The sequence below is a fragment of the Notolabrus celidotus genome, chromosome 8, assembly GCF_009762535.1.
Source record: "Notolabrus celidotus isolate fNotCel1 chromosome 8, fNotCel1.pri, whole genome shotgun sequence".
Taxonomy (NCBI): Eukaryota; Metazoa; Chordata; class Actinopteri; order Labriformes; family Labridae; genus Notolabrus; species Notolabrus celidotus.
In genome coordinates, this window is record NC_048279.1 from 34167919 (window position 1) to 34193037 (window position 25119).

At 42.3% G+C, this 25119-nt stretch overlaps 1 protein-coding gene across 1 annotated transcript in view; it reads left to right on the top strand.

Annotated features, from left to right (window-relative positions):
- ppargc1b (peroxisome proliferator-activated receptor gamma, coactivator 1 beta) overlaps positions 1-14208 on the top strand; it is a 126002-nt gene extending 111794 nt beyond the window's left edge. Inside the window, exons 7-12 of the mRNA XM_034690190.1 lie at positions 782-846; positions 2654-3326; positions 5166-5223; positions 5504-5622; positions 6138-6265; positions 8098-14208. Of these exons, the coding sequence (XP_034546081.1) occupies positions 782-846; positions 2654-3326; positions 5166-5223; positions 5504-5622; positions 6138-6265; positions 8098-8189 (1135 nt within the window). The 3' untranslated portion in view covers positions 8190-14208. The remainder of the gene's footprint in view (positions 1-781; positions 847-2653; positions 3327-5165; positions 5224-5503; positions 5623-6137; positions 6266-8097) is intronic.
- Positions 14209-25119: the final 10911 nt, after the last annotated feature.

Genomic DNA, 25119 nt, shown 5'->3' on the forward strand with positions numbered 1-25119 from the left:
CTGCTTTGCAGTCATGTCATGTGTAATCCCACATGATAGTTTAAAATCCTCGGTGTAATGACGTACATCAGGCCAAAACTCACAGATTTTATTCCAAGAGCCCTAATGGATTGGGAACCCCGACTGGCTTGTTCAGATTTTAATCTGTGCCAGACAGAGTGCCCTCTCTGCTCTTACTTTTCCAAATGAACGTCCCCACCCAGCCAGCCTCAAACCCTGGAACGTTTCCAGTTCAGCCCAGTCTGAGAGCTAAATGTGTTTGCTGTCTAAACAGCTGGCCTCCCTCCATCTTCAGACTGAATGTGTCTTCTGAAGTACTCACCAAAAAAAAGACAAAAAGTACTGTTTTTTTTTATTTCTTTTTATTTCATTGTACTCTCCTGTTCTCTGTGGAGGGTAAGTAATATCGCGCCTGAAGCCAAAGCACTCGGCACCGCTCCTGCCTTTCATGGCAACTGGAGAAACAGAAACAGACAGCCAGGAATAGAAAGCAGGAGAAGAATAGAGGAGAGGACAGCGCAGTACATATGGCTGTTGTGATAAGAAATGAGGAGCGCCGAGAAATGCCAGGGCCATTTACAGGGGGGAACATAATTCAAATTCAGCAGACATCAGCTGAAACAGTTTTTATTTCAGGGGGAAAAGGAGAGCTTCCACTGAGAGCCTTTTAAAGCCGTTATTGGATTCCGGTTGACTTGAGTGTTTGAGAAACACAACCAATTCCAACATGACACAGCAGAGTTTAATTTGTCTCTCTCCTCTGATCTCTCTTCTTCCCCAGAGAGTCTCAGTACAGCACCAAGCCTTTTGAGCAGACGCTCAGCGTGGATCTGTGTGGAACAGCAGGTAAATGCATCTTTTGTTTACAATAATGTCAACAGGTTACAGCTCCAATGATCAATAAAACTATCTCTAAAGAGGATACTTTAAGGGGACTGTGGTGATTTGACACCCAGGCTTCATGGGGTCTAAATTACTTAAAGGTACAACGAGCTTGGTGAATCAATTCTGCAGCCCAAACACAGAGTGATATCTGGAGAATAAACTTCAGGGAGTCGATTCATGTCCTCAAAAAGCTCTTGTTCTAGACACTGACAAGCTCAGAGTTGTGTACAAACTGACTGAGCATTAATAAAAGAATCCCTAAAGAGATAGACTCTCTGTTGAACTTTAAGGTCCTGTTTTAGAAACAGCTAACTTTAAAACCACCAGACCCCAGAACCTGTTATTCTGCAGATCATGGGAGTTGCTGGCAGGGCGTCACCAGGACTTCTGCCCCCCCCTGAAAAGACATCTCAGTGGGACCCATCACCACAGCCAACCCTACAAAATATAACATTGCTGCTATAATACTGGTTTATTTGCAATATTGTTTAATTTTTTACAATTTCTCCAAATGCAACTGCTCAATATTGACCTTCAGACTGCCCACCTCTTTAAACAAGATTATTTGAAGCCAAGTGACTTGTCGAATAACAACAAGGGGGCATTATTTGGTTTAATCTAACCTCATGAAGTCAAATAAATCTCTAAAAACCTAAAGTTTACTTTCAATCAGACTCAGCCACACTTGATGCTCTGAAAATATGACAATTCCCCCTTTAGGCATGAGACGCGCATCTCACAGAGCCGATCAATCTGGTCGACAGGAAGAGAATTCTGAGTGTTTGTTAATTTATTCAGACAATTTTAGTTATCTTATTGCAGTTACTCCAGTTCTTAGATCTCTACACTGGCTTCCTGTCTGTGAGAGAATAGACTTTAAAATCCTGCTGATGGTTTATAAAGCACTGAATGGTTTAGGCTGATCTGCTGCTACTTTATGAACCACCTCGACCTCTGAGGTCATCAGGTACTGGTCTGCTTTCAGTCCCTAGAGTCAGAAGGAAACATGGTGAAGCAGCGTTCAGTCATTATGCACCACATATCTGGAACACACTCCCTGAAAGCTGCAGGTCTGCTCCAACTCTCACCTCTTTTAAATCAAATACTAAGACTTTTTTATGTGGCACTGCCTTCCTATCTTAGCTTATTTTAACTCACTTTAAATGCAAATTTTAATGTAGTTTTTAACATATTTCTAATTTTCCTTTTTTGTTTTTTGATATTTGTCATTTTAATTATGTTCTTTTATGCTTGTCTGAAAGTTTCCAATGCTTTTAATGTTTTAATGTAAAGCACATTGAGTTGCCCTCGTGTATGAAATGTGCTATACAAATAAAGCTGCCTTGCCTTGCCTTATATCAAAACAAAAGAAAAGCGTAGTAGAAACACATTTTAATTCAGGACCCCCTCCCCACTTGGGCCCTGGGTAGTCAGTCCCACTTTTCCCCCCACTATGACCCCCCTGGTTGCTGGTCTACCAATGTAAATCACCATAACGCAAACCAGTGAGCCCACAGAGGCAGATCTGCTTCTCCTGTACTCTATGGAGTGGGCTTTGTGACTAAGCTGCTTCTGGTTAAACAGGATCTTGTCTCATGAAAATGATCCTCTCTGAAGTTACTCTTGTTGTATTTATTTGTTCAGTCCGTCAAAAGGCTGGAGAGTGAGAAAGCTTTGGTTAAAGGGGTGTTTCCTCGTGTCTGTATGACTGTTTCCTAGCAGGGTACACTTTGTATTAACTCCTGTAACATTTCCTGTCCCCCCTCAGGTCTCACTCCTCCGACCACCCCGCCTCACAAATCCGTGGAGGACGAGCTCTTCAAACCAGCCGAGGGAGGAAAGGGAAGTGATGGAGCAGGCGGCGGCAGCAGCGGCGATGGAGGAGGAGGATGCAGCGAGTCTGTTCACCCAGCTTCAAACACCAACACCAACACCAACGTTTCCATGAAGGGTTCATCCTGGCTGAGCCGCAACCACCACCAGCGGAAGCTCCCAGAGCAGACGGAGCTCTACGCTCAACTCCGGCGCATGGGCCAGGCCGGCGACAGCGACACCCACCGCACATTTGGCGACCATGATTACTGTGCGCTGAGCCTCGGGGAGAGCCGCAAGCGGAGCGCTGCCATGCTTGGCGCCATGTTGCAGGCACAAGGAGGAAGCGACGGAGTAAGCAACTTAGCACCCAAAATGGTCGAGGATCAGGTATCGGATGAGAAGGTCGCGGACGGCGAGGAAAGGCTGCTGGTATCAGAAGTCGAGGAACCTCTTGACAAGCAGACAATGACAGTAGTGATATCATCATCGCCGCCGACAGACTGCCAGTCCGATGCTGCGACACCACCGGCCTCGGAGGAAGAGGCAGAGCGCTCATCTGCATCTCGCTCACCTTCGCCTATCCTCCACCTGTGTCCAGACTCGCCCGCCAGCAAGACGGACTCCAGGTGAGACAGACGTGAGAGGGTTCAGATGAGGGTCGGGAAGGTTAGATTATCTGATACTCCTGTCCTCGCTTCAGTTCAGGAGACAGTGAAAGGATGAGGCAGAGGGGGAAAGACAATAATAGATTACAGGATGAGGATAAGACACTCTGAGAGGATAGATATTTACACACAGTGTCCCCAAGGTTCAGTGCAGTTTTCTCAGCTACATTTGTAACATACGGTGAACCACCTGCCTCACAACAGAAGCTCTAGCTAGATGTTCTCAATGTGTTACACTTAATTCTAATAAAGAGACAAAAACAACAATACCAGGGTGTAAAATGTAAGGCTACATTTCTAGTGAATGACATATCTTTGGTTTGAATGCACCTCAACCTGGAGGTAGAAGCATCCCCCATCATTCGTGTGACATCAACTTGGTTGCAGCTTATGGTTAGAGACAATTAGGCATCCTATGAAAGCATAGACTGTATAAATAATGGACGTAGTATCCGTGACGTCACCCATCTGTTTCTGAGGTGCTGTTTTGAGGCCAATCGGCGGCTGCAGCCATATTGGAAATTTTGAACTCAACCTAACTTCTGTGGAGTGAGTGTGATGTAAAGAGGCGGTACTTTGAGCCTCCTAGCCAACAGCTACAGTGCTCCCGCCTGTCAATCAAGTCAGCTGTGCCTCTCGTAATGGAAAACCCAGCTGCAACCTCCAAAAATATGAGTCCAATGCGGAAGTGCTAACAATTGCAGTTCATTGAGTGTCCACTGGAGGCTGGCTCCAGAAGTACCGGAAACCACATACACACCCATTCAAAAAAGCCGATCTTTACAGCAGAAATAAACATGTTTACAGCCTGGTTCAAAAGACCAGTGTAGTCTGGATAGCTCATTTCTTGATCGGCACACACTGTACAGAGGGTGAATTTTTTTCTAACGCGTCAATTTAGAAGATATTGAGATTATGAGTCTTCCAATGAGAGGAACAGCTGACTTGATTGACAGGCGGGAACACTGTAGCTGTTGGCTAGGAGGCTCAAAGCCCGCCTCTTTACATCACAATCGCTCAACAGCAGCAATATCCCCCCCCACCAACGATTGGACTCAAAACAGTGCTTCAGAAACAGATGGGTGACGTCACGGATACTTCATCCATTATTTATACAGTCTATATGGAAGACTTGTAATCTTAATATCTTCAAAATTGCAGCGTTATGAAAAAATTCACCCCCGTACAGTGTGTGCCGATCAAGAAATGAGCTATCCAGACTACATTCGCTTATTGTACCAGCCTGTAAACATGTTTATTTCTGCTGTAAAGATCAGCTTCTTTGAATTGGTGTGTATGTGGTTTCCAGTACTTCCGGAGCCAGCCTCAAGTGGACACTCCATGAACTGCAATTGTTAGCACTTCCTCATTGGCCTCAATTCTCACAGCCTGAGGTTGCCGCTTGTATGCAAGACGCAAGGCAACCAAACATTGCTTTTAATTCAGTTATGAGTTCTGTGAGGCTGAAAAAGAATCACTCTTAAACAAGGCATGGAAAATATTTAGGTTGAATTAAAGGTGAGCGTGTATTCCTTCCTTGTAAATGACCGTTAGATTCACGGTAGCATGGGGTCACATTCTTCTGTTGCACCGACACAAAGAGGGTGGGAATGTTTGAGGGCAATGAACAGTGAAGAGCAGTGATGCTGTACTGCAGGAGTGGGAAAAAAAAGACTCCTTCTTTGCTGCAGTTCACCCGTTTCCTCATGTCTGACATTTCAGCCTCACCTTGTGTCCGTCCTTATCTCATGTGCTATCCTCTTTCTGCTCTCCCCCTTTTCTTCCTCGTCCTTCTTCCAGTGAGAACTCGGAGATCTGTCCCGACGACAAGCAGAGGAACAAAGCCAAGTCTGATGAGGTACAGAGAGGGTTCATGCTCTTCATCCTTCAGTTGAATCAAAGAATATATATATATATATATATATACAGTATATGCCTCCAAACTTTAGAGTGTTAGACGTGCTGTGTAATCTGATGCATTCTGCAGCTCAGAGATTTAACTTGCATGTAAATGGGGTCTGAAGTGTTTAGCCTCAGGATGAGGTCCTGCACTCCGCCTTTCTGCTTCAGTTCCTCATCTTTTCTGTTCTCTGTATTGTCCTTTGTCCTTACTGTTGCTATGGTTTCTGTGTTGCCAGGACAACTGCCAGGTGTTTTACATCCACAACCTGCCAAGCAGCGTGACCCAGAACATGCTGAGGAAACGTTTCCAGGTTTTCGGAAAACCAGAAGACTGCAAAGTCATCATCTGCAACGAGTAAGTTTGCTGATCTGAGTTTCTCTGTGTTTGTGAGGACTTAGACTGAGGCCCATTTTTACAAAAATAGGATTACTGAGCACCAGGTGAGCGCACGTTTTCAAACACTGTTTGTATAAGATGGAAGTTTTCTAATCATATGTTGCTGCAAAGCCAAGTCAGACCAGATTAAAGATGTCACTGCTTAGAAAAAATGGACTGACTGGGCTCTGTGAATGAAATGTAAACAGCAAGTCATCCAAAACTCCAGTCTCAGTTCCCCTGAAGTAATCTGACGACCCGAGGGAAAACAGTGCTGAGATGCAGTAAACACGGAGAAAGGATTGCATCGGGCCATTTCAATCCAATTATATTTTTCAATTTGTTCATCGAGTAAACATTGAACGATCGGATGCATGTGATTGGCTCAGCCTCAATCCCCTCTGCCCACACGCCACTGTTTACCCTGTTCATCTCCTAAAAAGCAAACTGTCATATTGATGCATGTCTCCGTCCCTCCACCTGTGTGGCTGCAGGGAGCGCTGCGGGGTGATAAAGATCCGACAGCCGGGGCCTCAGAGACATCGGAGAGAACGCGAGACTGTTTTCCAGAATGGACCCGCCGGTCTGAGGAGGCTGACGAGAAAACGCTACATAGATCTTGGTAATGAAGACACAGACACAGACACACCTACTAACATATACAAGCAGCTGTCTGCAGAACATGCAGGCCAGTGAGTTTCAACCACTGTGCCGTGGAACACTAGTGTGCCGTGACAGATCGTCAGGTGTGCCGTGGGACATTTTCCAACTTCACTTAATTAGTCCAAACAGAATATGATTCATATGCTGCAAATAATTTGCCATGTAGTGCGTCTGTTTCTGCAGTGTAGTGACTGGCGGAGTAATTCAGTACTCGCCCACGTACTGACCTGCACTACCGCCCACTGGGTGGCAATAAAGCACACTAATGACCTTGTTAATTTAAGACAGTAGAATTAAAGATGCGCATGAGAGGTGCATGTGACAATCTGTAGGCGTACAACAGCGATGGATAAATATTTAAAAGGGAAAGGTGAAAACTCCAAATTGGGGCCCTGGACAGAATTCAAACCTGGATGAAGAGTGTAATATGGGAGGTGGAGAAGGCAACTTTTATGAGAAAAACTACAACAGTGTCTGTGAGAGCTCTCAAAGCTAGCTACTTAGCAGCTGAACTCGTAGGCAAATCCAAAAAGTCACACACTGGTAGAGACATTAATACTACCTGCAAAAGCCATTGTCGATGAGATGCTTCGCCCTAACACAGTTAAAGAAGCAGCCAAAGTCCCCCTCTCAGATAAATAGATTCATAAATTGAAAGACTAAATGTGTCATTTTGTAGCACTTTTGGTTGGAGGTGTGACTCCAGAGTTTTTTAATGTAAGAAATGTGCCTTGGCTCAAAAAAGGTTGAAAAAAACTGATGCAGGCAACGGAGTCACTTAGTTTGAAAGCAACCTGGTTTCAGATTTGTAGTCCAGATAGCATCGAAGAAATGGCGAGGAGCTGTTTGCTATCAGTCATCTAACTCAGGGGTTCCCAAAGTTGGGGCCGGGACCCACAAATGGGGGGTCGTGAGATGTCTTCCAGAAGTTTTTTGTTTTTTTCAAGTCATCTAAAAATAGTACATTTTACCCATTATAGTAGAAAATAGACAAAAGCAGTAGCTAAACTTGCAATAAAACCTTGAAAATAGAAAATGTAATGAGTTTTCTGCCTTTCTTTGTTGCCAGGTGACTCCTAAGTTTAGGGTTAGTGAACAGTTAATTATCAAAAGCATCAGTAGCAGCAGGTTCATTCATAACAGCACATGAAACACAGACACATGCTCATATAGGTAGACTAATTATCTGCAGACCAGCTACATGAAGCCACATTACATCACTATATTTTGGGTGTCGTGGGCTGAAAAGTTTGGGAGCCCCTGGTCTAAATCTCCACTGCCTGTACTGTAGCTCATCAGTAATTGACTGGTTCAGAGTTTGAGACCCAAACATGGAAACTTAGAAAGTAATAAAAGGTTCAAATAGCAAACTAGCATGTGCAGCTGTAAAGTGCACCAAGCTGCAAGATGGTATTCCTCTTTTTGAGGTTGTTTTAAACTTCTATAAAATCAAAGTGATGCATCAAATCATCTTCACATTTCTGAGCGTTGCATCAGCAAAACACATCAAAGAACATCTTCACCTTGGGTATGATATAGCTGTTGTATACTAATGATTTTGCAAGAGCTGCTGGCTATAAGTAGTGGTGCGCTGCGTTTCTGCTGAAATAGACTGGCGAGGTGATTTGCAGTAGGAGGATGGTCCCGGTCTGCATGCTAACACAAAGCTAACTTAGCACTTAGTGTGTTTAAGCATCACTCAGTCCATTTACGATAACCTTTGAGTGAACTGTGTTCAAGAAACACATGGATTTTGAGTTTAATTTCTGTGTTTCATTTGTGTCCCTCCAGATGAGGCAGGTCCAGGCCCCGTTAAGAGCAAGTACGATGCACTGGACTTTGACACTCTGCTGAAGGAGGCCCAGAAGTCCCTGCACCGCTGACAGAACAGTGCCCCTGACTGGCCAGCCTTAGTAAACTGCAGCAACACCCCTCCGACTACACGGCTCTGCCCTCAGACAGGCCTCTCAGTACCTCCATGCAAGGCAACCTCGCAAAATGTTTACATTTTTACCATTGGAATAAAGTAAAGATAAGGACCTTGTTGTTTTTTTAAGTTTCTTTCACCGGAGGATACTGCTTAAAAACGAGGAAGCCACTGGGCGTCCGGAGGAGTTACGAGACCATGGAGGAAACAGGACTTTAAACAGCAATGGTACAACTACAAACGATAACAGAACAGTTCTCTGCTGAACAACAATAACAAAGCTGTATGTGTTGGTGACATCATGGCCCCGCCTTGGGAGAGCGGGCATGAGAGACATCTGTAGCAGATCCTTGCTATTCCTGCGTTGCGTTGGTCGTTGTGGTGTGCGTTTCTGCGTGTGCGTGTTCTTTGTTCTGTTTGTTTTGTAAAAAAAAAAGAAAAACCTCCCTCCTTCCGGTTACGGGTGGTGAACCTGCAAGCTGTGTTCGCCATGAAGTTGTGTGGTTGTATAACCAGAAAAATAAAAAAAACCCTGCTTTGTTTTAGCGAAAAATTGTGGATGTTATAAATTTTAAAAATCTATTGTGTGTGCGTTATGGACAAAGAGTATATATATATAAAAAAAAAAACATTTAACGTAATCATTTGATGACTGATAAAGTTTACAAATCTAAAATGAAGAAGAAAAAAATCATGTTTTTTTCTTTTTTGTAATTGTAGTGCTTCCTTGATTTGATCTATGCACTGTAAGGAGGTAAATGTCTCCGCTGTCCTCCACTTCCCCCCTTTTGAATCTAGTCTCTAACTCTGCCATGCTGAATATTTTTGGCTCTGCTACTGGCTGCTGCAGGCTTTGTGAAGTAGGCGCTCCATACGTTCAGACCCCGACTCAGTGCTGGGAAAAACTCATCCTGATATCAACCGTCCAAATCATGCAATAATTAGAGTTCTTCAAAAAGGATTGACAGCTTGTTTAGCACATCGCCTGAAATGGTCTCAAAATAAGCTTAAATCAGATCCCATGACATAATTGGAAGAAGTAACATGTTTGGAGTATCTAGGGGAAATCAAATCCCATGAATTAGCTAGTGTTAGAAATAAAGGCAAGGTTAAAACAAAGGGACGACATCAGGGGAACAATGCCAACACAGCTGTTCCAAAGCTGTCACAGTTTGACATTTCTCTGGTTCAAAACTGCCAAATGTCAATCCAACACATAGACCTAATTACGCCAATCATAGAGGACCAGTCGGTAAGGTGCAACAAATTGGCTTGACTCATATTTTCTTGTGGTTATTCAGAGCATGTTTAAAAAATGGGGGACCTGTCTCCATTTGTTGATTCTTGGTGACTTTTTTCCAGATCTGAGGAGGTCTGGATGTATCTTCGATAGGGTCCCATTGAACATGTGTCCAACATAGGCAGTAGCCTGACACCCTACCCTACCCTCCACCCCCCCTCCCCCGAATGCCACAGCCAATGCAACAGTTTCTGTTTACATTCGGACTGCAGCAAGCAGGACTTTAAAATGGGGAAATCGGTTTGCTTTAAGTAATGAACTCAGTATGCATTCATCAAATCTGCACATTGCTCAGACCTAGCTAGTCCAGTTTCCTTTCATCCATCAGGATTTCAACCCTTTAGAGTTTTTAGGAGCTCTTACCCAGTGACCTTAGAGCTTGATGTTGGGTTTCAGAGTACCGTGGACAGTAGGACCAGTTTTCTGCCCATTCACCACCCATGGACTATCGTCATTGTTGAGAGGTTGATGAATCTGTTGGTTCAAATGGAATGTATTCAAGTATCTGAATGTAATCACGGTGTTTTCCCCATTTCTGCTTGCCCAAAGATTGTGGAGCTTTATGGTGCTTTTAAAAAGGTAGACTTGCTTGAGTCGTACGGTTTACTGAGTGTGACCGGTTATGGCTCGTTAGGGAAGTCCGGGTAGCGCCTATTTATTTCTTTTTACGATCCTGACCCAGCCAGTAGCACAGGCCATGAAAAGTGAAAAGGGAGAGAGCTTCCAAGCCTGCCAACGTGGTGGCATCACACCGCCACCTACAACACAGCCAGGGAAGAGCAAGGGATGGGGCTTGAAATAGCGAAAAAGTTGCGGACGAGAATTTTAACCTCTCGTCCGGGAGGTACTGTATCAGCCGAGCATCTCTACCTCACATCCATCCATCCCTGCTCCACCCTGTCTTTTTATTTCTCGATCCACTGGATGCTCTCCCCCCCACCTCCCCCCAACTGTCTTTCACAAGTTCTCTGTTTTGTTTTATGTCAGAAATGTTCTCTGTGTAAGGGTTCCCCACACTAGCGGGCGGTTCTGGGTAGTCTGGGGTTTGTGTTAGATTTTTTTATACTAAGACTCCTTCTACCACTAAGCCTCTTGTGAGGGGGTAAATCTCTGTCTTTTCTCTGACTCTTTCTTCGCTTGCCTCATAACGGTTCTAAGCGTGTCCGTTTCTCGGAGTCTCGACCTTGTGTCCTTGTGTAACTTGAGTGTTTTGTCTTTGTCTCGTGTTTGAGTCGGACACTGCTGACGCTTGCAGGTTGGTTAGGACGGGACGGGAGGGGTTGAACAGCGGCTTGGTGGTTGGTCAGTCCTTGAGCGCAGTTGAAGGGGAAGATTCCCAAGCTTCCCCTTGCCCTCATTTTCTTATATTCCTTGAGGACACACCACTCCTACTGATTTCTCTGTTCCTCCTCTCCTAGCCTGGGAATTTCAATAAAACGCAGCCCGACTCTTCCTCTAACTTTATCTCTATCGCATTTGTCTCGTTGGGTGGAAGGCCGAGTTTCAAGGTCTTACTCAAACCCTGGTATACTCCCTGCTTTTAACAGAAAATCCATCTTCCCCCCCTCCAAATCCTCTTCCTTGTCCTTGCTCTATCTAATCAACTCCTTGGTAACACACACAAAAAATTGAATGTTTACATCACTCGATTCTCCTTTGACTTTATTAGGAACGCACACTAAGTACAAAGGCGCCTTATTCAGTGTTACAAAAAAGATAGCAAGTAAAGTGGCCCCGGAGGGATGCACCTTCTTTGGGCTCACTGATGTCCAAAACTAACTAAAACAATTTAGTGCTATACATACTGATTGAAAAACAAGGAGTCAATTTGAATTAACACCAAAAAAAAAAGGAAAAATAGAAATTTGAACAAAACTAATTGTGAACAACTGAATGAGTATTTGTGCTTAGTATGTATACTACTAAAAAGTGAGAGAATGTGCTGGTTTACATATTAAAAAAAGAATATATTATAATATATGAATATAAAATGTGTATATAGCACTATGCCTCATTGTAAACATAAATTGTATTGTGTGTTTTTTTTAAAGGTGGCGGGTCATAGTTGATTGCTAATCAGACAGGAGATGGTCAGGTCAGTTTTGTTCAGATGAGTTTCATGTTGGTTCAGTACAGGGAGGAAATTAAGGGAAAATTGAGTTGAAATTACTTCACACAAAGTCCAACACTGTTGTTAAAAGAAAGACAAAAAATATCCAAGTATCCCTTTAGACTACCACACTAGAAGGCTCAATTTCTTTTGCTGTTTATGAGATATTTTCTTAATGTTTGTTTCTGTTCTCTTGAAAAGCAATTTGAAATGCAATACATAATAATCTTATCTATAAGACAGCCTTTTCCGAGAAACTGAGGTAATAATGTACAGTATGTGGTTGGTTGTTGAACGGCAACACGGGCAATCTTTGAGCTGCGGATTCAATATGCTACTGAACTGTATGTAGACTGCTGTTAAACACAGAAAAAAACAGGGAGAATGTGGTCAGTAAACACAACACGTACACAAAAGAAATGGTACTAATATACTCTTGCACAAATAACGTCCCAAGTAGTGAAATACCTTCACATATTTTCTTCTCATTGAAAGGAAGCTGTTGTAACTATGTTATTACCACATTTTGATGGTGCACAGGTTCTGAATTGCATTGGACACTTACTTGTATTACAATAACAGCTAATAACTACACACGTATGACTGGTAGAGGTAATGGTAGTGCGGGGGAAAGGGAAAAAAAGAGAAGTTTGTTGCTGGTTTGACCCAGTTAGGTTCAGGGTAGTTGATACAGATTCGGTAGACACTGTAGAAACCCCAGCGTCACGGCTGCACCAGAGAGAAGCTTTTGGATCAGAACAATTGGGATTAAATACAAGTTTCTGATTTTTAAAATGGTCCAAATACTGATTAGAAAGTCATGTTTGCAAGACTCTGCAGCCCCAGTTGTTAATGCTGCATCAGGCTTTACTCTGCAAGGACAAAAAGCTCAAAGTTTGTCCAGGAAAAGTTCAAAGGTTGAAAGTTGGAGGAGCAAATTTGGTTTTGTGATTTGTTCAGTATTATTTTTCATTGAGAGTGCAGCATGTGTTGGGATTTCTACAGTTGCTATTGCTGTGCCTGTGAGGGAACCTTCATTGTTTGGAGGTGAATGACATCAAACCCTGTTTTTTCATCATGGCAAGCCTTAAAAACTCAATCGGGGGGAAAATGAAGCTACCACTAGCTTTTGTTATAACTGTTTCAACTCCTTTCCAATCCAATGTGGTTTTATTATTGAATAATTACTGACGTAATTAAAACTTTTTTCAATAGCCATATTATAAAAAGGTATATACATATATATGAATATATATATTTGTGTGTTTGTGTAGATATCTAGATGATTATATACTTTCTTATAGAAAACTTTGATGTTGACCATTCTCCTCAGTGTTTTGAGAACACGTTGACACATTTCAGCATACTAATGCCGCTGTCCGCTTGGTCTAGGTCCTAGGTCGATGGACAACGAATCCAAATAACAAAATAGTACAACAAAAAAAAATTTAAAATTATAAAAAAAAACTTCCAAAGGGAAAAACCCCTGTCAGAATGCAATACCTTCTTTCCACTCTTCATTTCAGAAAAATGGGAAATGGCAAGAAAACCATGAAACTTGATAGGCAAGTTGACCAAAAAATGAAACCTAAACAATAAAGAGTGTGGCTCGTGAACAAAATGTGATGTTTTCAACAGCCACGTCATATTCAGTTTTATAGACATCGTGTTTCCGACATCATGGCCCACTAAAAAGCAAGTCTTTGTTTTGACGTCACTTATTGTTTCTTTAGTTCAGAAAACAATGTATCTGTCAGCTACAGCTTACACCATCAGTCGAGCCCCTACCAGGACAGCAGTGCGCTTGCAATACTGACCTGATTCTGATCACACGTTCCACTTTGATCTGCAAAAATGGTTGTGTCACATTTCAAACGTCAACAGTTGTACAATACACAGAATCTAATGGGTAATCTGTCAAACTTGATGGCAACAGTGATGTCAAATAGGCACTTAGTAGGGACTGCAATCTGTCAAAATCTGCTAAATGTGAGTGGGTATTTTTTTGGTGGAAGAAAATATTTTGACATAAAGGGCATACATTGTTTTTGTTGTTTTTCATTACTATTGATTTTATTGTCTATTTACATCTAATGACTATCAAATTCACAAATGATTTTATTTCTTTTTTAACTTAGTTTTTGGTAAAACAAAAAAGGTAAATACTGCTAGTGAGATTTTATATTTTTACATATGTTGGTTTTATTTTGCGTTTCTTCTTTTTTTATTTATACGCCACTTAGTTTGGATGTCTTTAAATGGTGTTATTTTCTCCGTTTTTGTGTGATTTCATATGTCTTGAGAATGGAGACAAAAGGCATTTCAGTATTTTTGAATTGTTAAAATCTAGTTTCATAGAAGCGGAAGTATCTGATGTTATAAATTATATTTTAATTCATGTAAATAGTTTAAAACAGAAGACTATGGCTTCCTTTTAAACTGAATACATTTCTCTTCAGAGATTGTTTACATTATGAAACTGTAGAGATGTGCTCCTCATATACTGTATAAAGTACATATATTCATTGATTTGCCTCCAAAAAAATAAAATCCTAATGAACAGCAGTCTGTGGGTGCAGATGGTGATTCTTCAACAATTAAAGAACATTTCATTTCAGCTTCCTGCCGGCTACATTTGGAGGGTTCAATTACAAAACACTGAGGGAAAGCTTACAGAGCATTTATTCAATTATTCTTAGTAGACTGAATTTTAGAGATGCACAATATTACTCGTAATATATCACATTTATCTGGCTGTATTCATCATTATATATATTCCTTTGCATATCTGATGCAGTAGTTCAAAGAATAATGCATATAAGACGCATATTTCCTCTATTATTATGAGTGTATGGTTGTACGGGCGTCTGAGTTATAGTTTTAGCACTTGCCAAACAAACAAACATCATTGTTTTATTATCTTGTATCACTGGACACAGACAGACGTGCATGCACTGTGCTGAGGAGAGGTTCAGCTTCATAAAGCACCACAATCATGGACCCTCCCTCTTCCCCGTCTTCCCCTGGTTAAACAGCATCCTATTAACAGGCTGCTGGCAATTTTACGCCTGGCTAAACTGTGATTCACATGTGACTGCACTGATGATGTCTGTGCACAGGACGCCACTACACCAGCAATGCTGCTGTATTAGAGGTGTCTGATCTCCTGACGCTCCCACACCAGGAAAACACATGGGGATGTCCAGGTTTTTCTAAAGGCTGGAGGGGAAATGGCAAATGTAAATATACCAGGCTGAATACCAATAACATTCAACATGGCGTGATGTAGAATGATCCTTTTGAAGACAATTGAGAAAGACTTGTGATAAAAATATGAGTTATGGATGGTGGGTTTCAGATGTTGCGTCATTTTTACGTTGCACAAACACCAACAGCCTTATTTCCATTGGTCAATCTCTTGGAAAGGCATAACACTATTTCATTATCCAGATATGTTTGCCAAGCTGTGCAGCAAAAGTTGAATTTGCATAACGTCCAGAATTTAAATCACTCTGGTGTATAAGACAGCCTGTTAAGAGGGGTATTTCAGGGGGAAATCTTGCTCAGCAAACCCAGCAATGTGCAGTTTCTGTGCAGCTGTGTAGCTCTTTCTAGTACCATCTGGGGCGCAATCTTGCAAGCTAGCTGTACTGTAGTGAGCTCAGCCTAAGGTAACTTTGATAGTTGTGAGGTACAGACCCACAGCCTGTGACCAGTTCGCCTAGAGTCACACCATCGCTTGGAGTCTTTTTAATCAAAGCATCTTTCCACAAGTTTATTTACCTGATAGTGTACCACCGTTTTCTGTAAATGCATGATTATGACCTACACAGTGGCGCCAAACTGGTCCACCTTCTTGTGCATCAAGCATGCTTTGCACAAAGTAGCGTTCGTTCTGGGTAAAATACTGTAACACAATGAGCTCTGCATTTATACTGTTATATTTGTCGCACCAGTTCATAGGACCAATATTTTGGATGATAAAGGTATTAAAGGTGCGTCTTATACACCGAAATGTACAGTAACTTGCTCTGTAACTCAAAGTATGACGGACTCCACAACACACCAAATACAATCATTCAAAGAAATGTTGATAGAAAGTGCCTTCTTAACTTTCTGATCCTGCAGGGACTTACCATAAAATCTTAAGACGACAGAATCTATCATAGGGGACGATGATGCTGAGACAGAACATTAACACAAAACCACCCAGGAGACGTGAGAAAACAACTCAATGAGAGACGATCAACAGTTCTCAGTTGTATTGGCACTACCAAGGACCACTAAACTCTAAACAGAGCAGCAGGATTCAAAGCACCGTGCGTTCTGCTTCTTGTAAATTAAATCTTATTCTTCTAAGAGCTGCTGATCACAAGTAAGAGCTGGAAGAGTGTCTCACCTTCAGGCTGCAGCTTTCTTCTCTTTCATCTTGACTATCTGGTAACCCTAAACTCTGAACACAACCCAAACACCTTGAAGTCTGTGGCTTCAGGCAACAACTCCTTCATTATCTCAAGATGGGGAACCCATTGTTCCGTGGCCTCAGACAGAACCCGACTCTCATTTCATCGCAGTGGAGAAGGGTTCATCGTCCAACGAAGCCATGCAGCACAATAACATCAGATGTGAAAAGCAGAGTTAATGCAGATCTTGAAGTGCAGACCTTGAGCCAGGATGATTCTTTGGCTCAGATGGCAGAGTGGTTCTTACTGAAAGGATCAGCCTGCTCACTCCAAACACTCTAACCTCACTCCAGAGAATGCAAAAACAGCTCTTACTTACTACCACTGTGAAACAACAAAACACTCTGAGAAATGCATCCAACATTGGCTTCAACTGCCCATTTTTTTATATAGATAAATGCAATCGATCCCAGCTCCGGCAGTCATATGCTGAAGTGTCCTTGAGCAAGACACTGAACCCCAAATTGCTCCCGCTGTTGTTCAGCGGTGTGTGAATGTGTACGAATGAGATCAGCTAACACTGATGGTCCCTCACCAAATAGTAGCCTCTACCATCAGTGAGTGAATGGGTATGAATGGGTGAATACGATGAGTAGTGTGTAAAAGCGCTTTGAGTGGTCAGACAGACTAGAGCAGTTGTTCTCAAAGTGGGGTCCTGGGACCTCTGGGGGTCCGCGAACCATAGCATGGGGGTCCGTGAAATAATTTGAATACATTTCTAATAAATTATAAAATTGTGCTGTGTCATTAAAAACAGCATATTTACTATTGTTATGATACCATTTAGTGGGTCGAAGGGATATGTGAGTCTTGCTACTGTTAATTTTCTGAAAGCGTTTAAGATCAATTACTTGAAAAGTATAAATGCTGTCATGTTGAGTCCACAAGGAATGAAATGACCCTCTGTTTTAAAGTATACAAGTGGTATTTACTTGATTCAAGTTGAAGTGTTATCTGTTTATCACTATGGTACAGGTCTGAAGGATTTACATTGATACGTTTTACAATACAGATAGTTCAAAGGGCATCGAAGAGTGCAAATGGTAGTAAGCATGTGCTTAATTTGTGTTACAATTATGAGGGGGTCCTTGGACAATTTTCTCACCTGTAAGGGGTCCCTGGATCCAAAAAGTTTGAGAACCCCTGGACTAGAAAAGCGCTCTATAAGTACAAGTCCATTTACCATTTATTTTATTGAACAAACAGAGACTTTTCATTTCCAAAAATAGCAAAAAACTGCCAAAAAATCACCAAAACAGTTAATGCATTAATAAAATATTCAAAGTTAATTTTCTTTTACTCAATAATCTGTTAACTGTTCCAGCTTTACAACCTGCAATGCATGATTCTGTTGCATCTTGAAGGGTCGTTTTCTGATAATGACTAGAATCACCTTTCACTGTCGCCTGATTTCATTCAACAGCCTTTCATAAAACTTTACTGCAGAGTCAACGCTCCTTTTATCCTCTTAGACAAAAACCTGACACTGTGACCTTCACAAAGGTTGCATATATTGAAAGGTTGTTGTATCAAACTGCTTTAAAGTTAGCCAGGGGCCCCGAACTTACATTCAGCTAAGTGTATGAAACTAACATCATAGAACTGCAGCTACAGTGTCGTTGATATAAAATAAAAATGAAGGTAACTTATAGTGAATACATCTTTCTTTTAAAGGTGACATATCACGCTTTTTTCATCAATATATATTGGTCTAAGAGGTCCCCAAAACATGTCTTTAAAGTTTATGCTCAAAAAAACACTTTGAAATCAGATTTTGGTCTGCCTGAAAAGCCCTCTTCTTCAGTCCTCATCAGAACACTCTGTTTTCTCTCTGACCACGCCCCCTCAGGAAGTGGATGTGCCTCGGCTGTCCAGCACGTTGATCTAATGTTTACATGTTGGCTGAATATACACGGCTGCTCACAGATCGCGTTACTTCAACCCTCTGAATCTGATCCAGAATCTGATCCTGACGGAGAGGCGCCTGTAGCAGGACCTTTCTGAACCATTGGTCACAGATTTAGTGTTTCTTGTTGTTTTATTTATCAGTATGTAGACGTGTGTCTTGGTACACAGCTACGAACATGTAGCTATGTGGCTATGCTAACTAGCGCTAGCACTTATCCATGATAAATAAAAAATCATCCACTAGATCTTCAAATCTGCAGACGTGGGGAGTAAAACCGACCTCTGCCAGAAAGGCAGCAGGACCTTTCTGAACCATTGGTCACAGATTCTGTGTTTCTTGTTGTTTTATTTGTCAGTATGTAGACGTATGTCTTGGTACACAGCTACAGCTACAGCTACAGCTACAGCTACAGCTACAGCTACAGCTACAGCTACAGCTACAGCTACAGCTACAGCTACAGCTACAGCTACAGCTACGACATGTAGCTATGCTAACTAGCGCTAGCACTTTTCCATGGAAAATAAAAATCATCCACTAGATCTTCAAATCTGCAGACGTGGGGAGTAAAACCGACCTTTGTGTTTATTAAGACAGCCTACAGCTAGCATGCCTCCCTCCTAAGCTCCTTGTTAGCACACATGTGTGCAGGGAATGAAAAACGGAGGAGGGGTTGAGTTGTATTTTATACAGTCTATGGGCTGAACAAGCTCCGAGCTCTGACTCCGTGACAGACCGGATATTGTTGTGACGTAACAAAAACACAGAAGTCTGAAACGGCTCGTTTCACACACATTTACAGAAAGGTGGAGAAATCAGAACAGAGGCAGAATGGATTTTTTTCATTCTCGGGGGGTTTGTAGACAGGGACACATATTTCAGGTAGAGAACCATTAAAAAGTCAATTTTGCATGATATGTCACCTTTAAAGCAATAACCTTTAAGCTTTAGTGATTAACTGCGCGGCTCAAAGTCAGAGGAGAAAGCAGACAATTAGAAATCCTCCTGTCAGCCATTTCCTGCCCTGCTGTCCTCTGTTTGGTTGTTTCTGTGGGGCAGTCGTGACTGCAGCAAACAGAGCTGCTCTGCAGTGCAGAGTTATTAGACACACAGCATCATCCCTGTGAGCTTCGGCTTAACCGTGACAGGAACACCAGGACAAGACACCACTGTCAAACAGGAACCTCAGAACTCCGGTATACTGTCACAGTCCCTTTTACGTTAGAGGTCATTCAGACTCGTTAGTGTTTACAGCATTTTTTAAGCCATCCTTTGCTCCTTCTTGCTTTGGTGAATATTCTAACGTGAGACATGAATGGTCCATTTGTCCACAAAGCTTTAATGCTTGTTCTGCCTTAATGAGATCAGACAGCTGAAGAGAGAAAGGTGAGGAGGAGAGAGAAGAGGTGAGACATGCAAGAAGGGTTGAACCAGCGACCACTGCAGCGCTTATACTGCTCTGAACTTAAGTATACCATCTCCAACTTGTTGAGCTCAACCTGTTTGCCTGCATGGTTGACTCTGCTGTCCGTTCAGTTTCAGACTCATTCTGTCTTTTGAAAAATTCCAGAGAGGTTTATTTAAAAAGGATGAACAGAAAAAAGAAAGGGAAAACATGGTGCAGCAGATGGTTTGATGATCCAGACAATGGTCAGTCTGTTCTGCAGCACAGCACAGTCTCTGGCAGACTACAGCTCCAGCCCGTGTAAAAAAAAAAACTACTACTACTACTTCATTATTAAAACAAGCTCTCACTTTATAACAGAGATTCTTAAAGCAGCTGTGTGAGAGATAAGACTGTGGGACTTCACTAACTGCAACAAAAATGTTGAGACATGTCTGGAATCCAACTGGTCCTCAGATTGACCAGATCAACAATGTTCTGGTCATTTAAAGACAACAGACATGACAGAGAGCTGGTCCAGGTTTTAACTATATTAAGGCAACCAGTGGAGGACTCAACATGCTTGTGCCTTTACATGGATTCATCAATGATTGAGTGATTTGTAACCATGATGATGCATTAAAAATGTTGTTGTGAAATATGACTCTTTAGTGTATCATTAATCTTAATTGCTTTCTCACTGATCGACCAGCTGTGTTTAATGCTTGATTCTGATTGGTCAAAACCCCTTGGTTACGATTAGGGTTACAATTAGGGTTAGGGTTACGATTAGGGTTAGGGTTACAATTAGGGTTAGGGTTACAATTAGGGTTAGGGTTACAATTAGGGTTAGGGTTACGATTAGGGTTAGGGTTGCAATTAGGGTTAGGGTTACGATTAGGGTTAGGGTTACGATTAGGGTTAGGGTTACAATTAGGGTTAGGGTTACGATTAGGGTTAGGGTTGCAATTAGGGTTAGGGTTAGGGTTACGATTAGGGTTACGATTAGGGTTAGGGTTACGATTAGGGTTAGGGTTACGATTAGGGTTAGGGTTACAATTAGGGTTAGGGTTAGGGTTACGATTAGGGTTAGGGTTACGATTAGGGTTAGGGTTACGATTAGGGTTAGGGTTACGATTAGGGTTAGGGTTACGATTAGGGTTAGGGTTAGGGTTACGATTAGGGTTAGGGTTACAATTAGGGTTAGGGTTACGATTAGGGTTAGGGTTACGATTAGGGTTAGGGTTACGATTAGGGTTAGGGTTACGATTAGGGTTAGGGTTACAATTAGGGTTAGGGTTACGATTAGGGTTAGGGTTACAATTAGAGTTAGGGTTACGATTAGGGTTAGGGTTACAATTAGGGTTAGGGTTACGATTAGGGTTAGGGTTACGATTAGGGTTAGGGTTACGATTAGGGTTAGGGTTAGGGTTACATTTGGGGTAGGGTTACAATTAGGGTTACAATTAGGGTTAGGGTTACAATTAGGGTTAGGGTTGCGATTAGGGTTAGGGTTACAATTAGGGTTACGATTAGGGTTAGGGTTACGATTAGGGTTACAATTAGGGTTAGGGTTAGGGTTGCGATTAGGCTTAGGGTTACAATTAGGGTTACGATTAGGGTTAGGGTTAGGGTTACAATTAGGGTTACTATTAGGGTTAGGGTTGCGATTAGGGTTAGGGTTAGAATTAGGGTTAGAATTAGGGTTAGGGTTACAATTAGGGTTACTATTAGGGTTACTATTAGGGTTAGGGTTGCGATTAGGGTTAGGGTTACAATTAGGGTTACGATTAGGGTTAGGGTTGCGATTAGGGTTAGGGTTGCGATTAGGGTTAGGGTTACGATTAGGGTTAGGGTTACAATTAGGGTTACTATTAGGGTTAGGGTTGCGATTAGGGTTAGGGTTACAATTAGGGTTACGATTAGGGTTAGGGTTACGATTAGGGTTAGGGTTACAATTAGGGTTACTATTAGGGTTAGGGTTGCGATTAGGGTTAGGGTTACAATTAGGGTTACTATTAGGGTTAGGGTTACGATTAGGGTTAGGGTTACAATTAGGGTTACTATTAGGGTTAGGGTTGCGATTAGGGTTAGGGTTGCGATTAGGGTTAGGGTTACGATTAGGGTTAGGGTTAGGGTTAGGGTTGCGATTAGGGTTGGGGTTACAATTAGGGTTACGATTAGGGTTAGGGTTGCGATTAGGGTTACGATTAGGGTTAGGGTTAGGGTTGCGATTAGGGTTACGATTAGGGTTAGGGTTAGGGTTGCGATTAGGGTTACGATTAGGGTTAGGGTTGCGATTAGGGTTAGGGTTGCGATTAGGGTTAGGGTTGCGATTAGGGTTAGGGTTACTATTAGGGTTAGGGTTAGGGTTGCGATTAGGGTTGGGGTTACAATTAGGTTTACGATTAGGGTTAGGGTTACAATTAGGGTTAGGGTTACAATTAGGGTTACGATTAGGGTTAGGGTTAGGGTTAGGGTTGCGATTAGGGTTACAATAAGGGTTGCGATTAGGGTTAGGGTTAGGGTTACGATTAGGGTTAGGGTTACAATTAGGGTTACGATTAGGGTTACGATTAGGGTTAGGGTTACAATTAGGGTTACAATTAGGGTCAGGGTTACGATTAGGGTTAGGGTTGCGATTAGGGTTAGGGTTACGATTAGGGTTAGGGTTACAATTAGGGTTAGAATTAGGGTTAGGGTTACGATTAGGGTTAGGGTTACAATTAGGGTTAGGGTTACGATTAGGGTTAGGGTTAGGGTTAGGGTTACGATTAGGGTTAGGGTTACGATTAGGGTTAGGGTTACAATTAGGGTTACAATTAGGGTTAGGGTTACGATTAGGGTTAGGGTTACGATTAGGGTTAGGGTTACAATTAGGGTTAGGGTTACGATTAGGGTTAGGGTTACGATTAGGGTCAGGGTTACGATTAGGGTTAGGGTTACAATTAGGGTTACGATTAGGGTTAGGGTTACGATTAGGGTTAGGGTTACAATTAGGGTTACGATTAGGGTTAGGGTTACGATTAGGGTTAGGGTTACAATTAGGGTTACGATTAGGGTTAGGGTTACGATTAGGGTTAGGGTTACAATTAGGGTTACAATTAGGGTTAGGGTTACGATTAGGGTTAGGGTTACGATTAGGGTTAGGGTTACAATTAGGGTCAGGGTTACGATTTGGGTTAGGGTTGCGATTAGGGTTAGGGTTACGATTAGGGTTAGGGTTACAATTAGGGTTACGATTAGGGTTAGGGTTACGATTAGGGTTAGGGTTAGGGTTAGGGTTACAATTAGGGTTACAATTAGGGTTAGGGTTACGATTAGGGTTAGGGTTAGGGTTACGATTAGGGTTAGGGTTACGATTAGGGTTAGGGTTACAATTAGGGTTACAATTAGGGTTAGGGTTACGATTAGGGTTAGGGTTGCGATTAGGGTTAGGGTTACGATTAGGGTTAGGGTTACGATTAGGGTTAGGGTTACAATTAGGGTTACGATTAGGGTTAGGTTTACGATTAGGGTTAGGGTTACAATTAGGGTTACAATTAGGGTTAGGGTTACGATTAGGGTTAGGGTTACGATTAGGGTTAGGGTTACAATTAGGGTTACGATTAGGGTTAGGGTTACGATTAGGGTTAGGGTTACAATTAGGGTTAGGGTTACAATTAGGGTTAGGGTTAGGGTTACAATTAGGGTTAGGGTTACAATTAGGGTTACGATTAGTGTTACGATTAGGGTTAGGGTTACAATTAGGGTTAGGGTTACGATTAGGGTTGCGATTAGGGTTACGATTAGGGTTAGGGTTACAATTAGGGTTAGGGTTACGGTTAGGGTTGTGATTAGGGTTAGGGTTAGGATTAGGGTTAGGGTTACGATTAGGGTTAGGGTTACGGTTAGGGTTAGGGTTACGATTAGGGTTAGGGTTACGATTAGGGTTAGGGTTAGGGTTAGGGTTGCGATTAGGGTTAGGGTTACGATTAGGGTTAGGGTTGTGATTAGGGTTAGGGTTAGGATTAGGGTTAGGGTTGTGATTAGGGTTAGGGTTACGATTAGGGTTAGGGTTGTGATTAGGGTTAGGGTTACGATTAGGGTTAGGGTTAGGATTAGGGTTAGGGTTACGATTAGGGTTAGGGTTACGGTTAGGGTTAGGGTTACGATTAGGGTTAGGGTTAGGATTAGGGTTAGGGTTACGATTAGGGTTAGGGTTACGGTTAGGGTTAGGGTTACGATTAGGGTTAGGGTTGCTATTAGGGTTAGGGTTACGATTAGGGTTAGGGTTACGATTAGGGTTAGGATTAGGGTTAGGGTTGCTATTAGGGTTAGGGTTACGATTAGTGTTAGGGTTAGGGTTAGGGTTACGATTAGGGTTAGGGTTAGGGTTAGGGTTACGATTAGGGTTAGGGTTTGGGTTACGATTAGGGTTAGGGTTACGATTAGGGTTACGATTAGGGTTAGGGTTACGATTAGGGTTAGGGTTAGGGTAACGATTAGGGTTAGGGTTGCTATTAGGGTTAGGGTTACGATTAGGGTTAGGGTTACGATTAGGGTTAGGGTTACGATTAGGGTTAGGGTTACGATTAGGGTTAGGGTTACAATTAGGGTTACTATTAGGGTTAGGGTTGCGATTAGGGTTAGGGTTACAATTAGGGTTACGATTAGGGTTAGGGTTACGATTAGGGTTAGGGTTACAATTAGGGTTACTATTAGGGTTAGGGTTGCGATTAGGGTTAGGGTTACAATTAGGGTTACTATTAGGGTTAGGGTTACGATTAGGGTTAGGGTTACAATTAGGGTTACTATTAGGGTTAGGGTTGCGATTAGGGTTAGGGTTGCGATTAGGGTTAGGGTTACGATTAGGGTTAGGGTTAGGGTTAGGGTTGCGATTAGGGTTGGGGTTACAATTAGGGTTACGATTAGGGTTAGGGTTAGGGTTGCGATTAGGGTTACGATTAGGGTTAGGGTTAGGGTTGCGATTAGGGTTACGATTAGGGTTAGGGTTAGGGTTGCGATTAGGGTTACGATTAGGGTTAGGGTTGGGATTAGGGTTAGGGTTGCGATTAGGGTTAGGGTTGCGATTAGGGTTAGGGTTACTATTAGGGTTAGGGTTAGGGTTGCGATTAGGGTTGGGGTTACAATTAGGTTTACGATTACGGTTAGGGTTACAATTAGGGTTAGGGTTACAATTAGGGTTACGATTAGGGTTAGGGTTAGGGTTAGGGTTGCGATTAGGGTTACAATAAGGGTTGCGATTAGGGTTAGGGTTAGGGTTACGATTAGGGTTAGGGTTACAATTAGGGTTACGATTAGGGTTACGATTAGGGTTAGGGTTACAATTAGGGTTACAATTAGGGTCAGGGTTACGATTAGGGTTAGGGTTGCGATTAGGGTTAGGGTTACGATTAGGGTTAGGGTTACAATTAGGGTTAGAATTAGGGTTAGGGTTACGATTAGGGTTAGGGTTACAATTAGGGTTAGGGTTACGATTAGGGTTAGGGTTAGGGTTAGGGTTACGATTAGGGTTAGGGTTACGATTAGGGTTAGGGTTACAATTAGGGTTACAATTAGGGTTAGGGTTACGATTAGGGTTAGGGTTACGATTAGGGTTAGGGTTACAATTAGGGTTAGGGTTACGATTAGGGTTAGGGTTATGATTAGGGTCAGGGTTACGATTAGGGTTAGGGTTACAATTAGGGTTACGATTAGGGTTAGGGTTACGATTAGGGTTA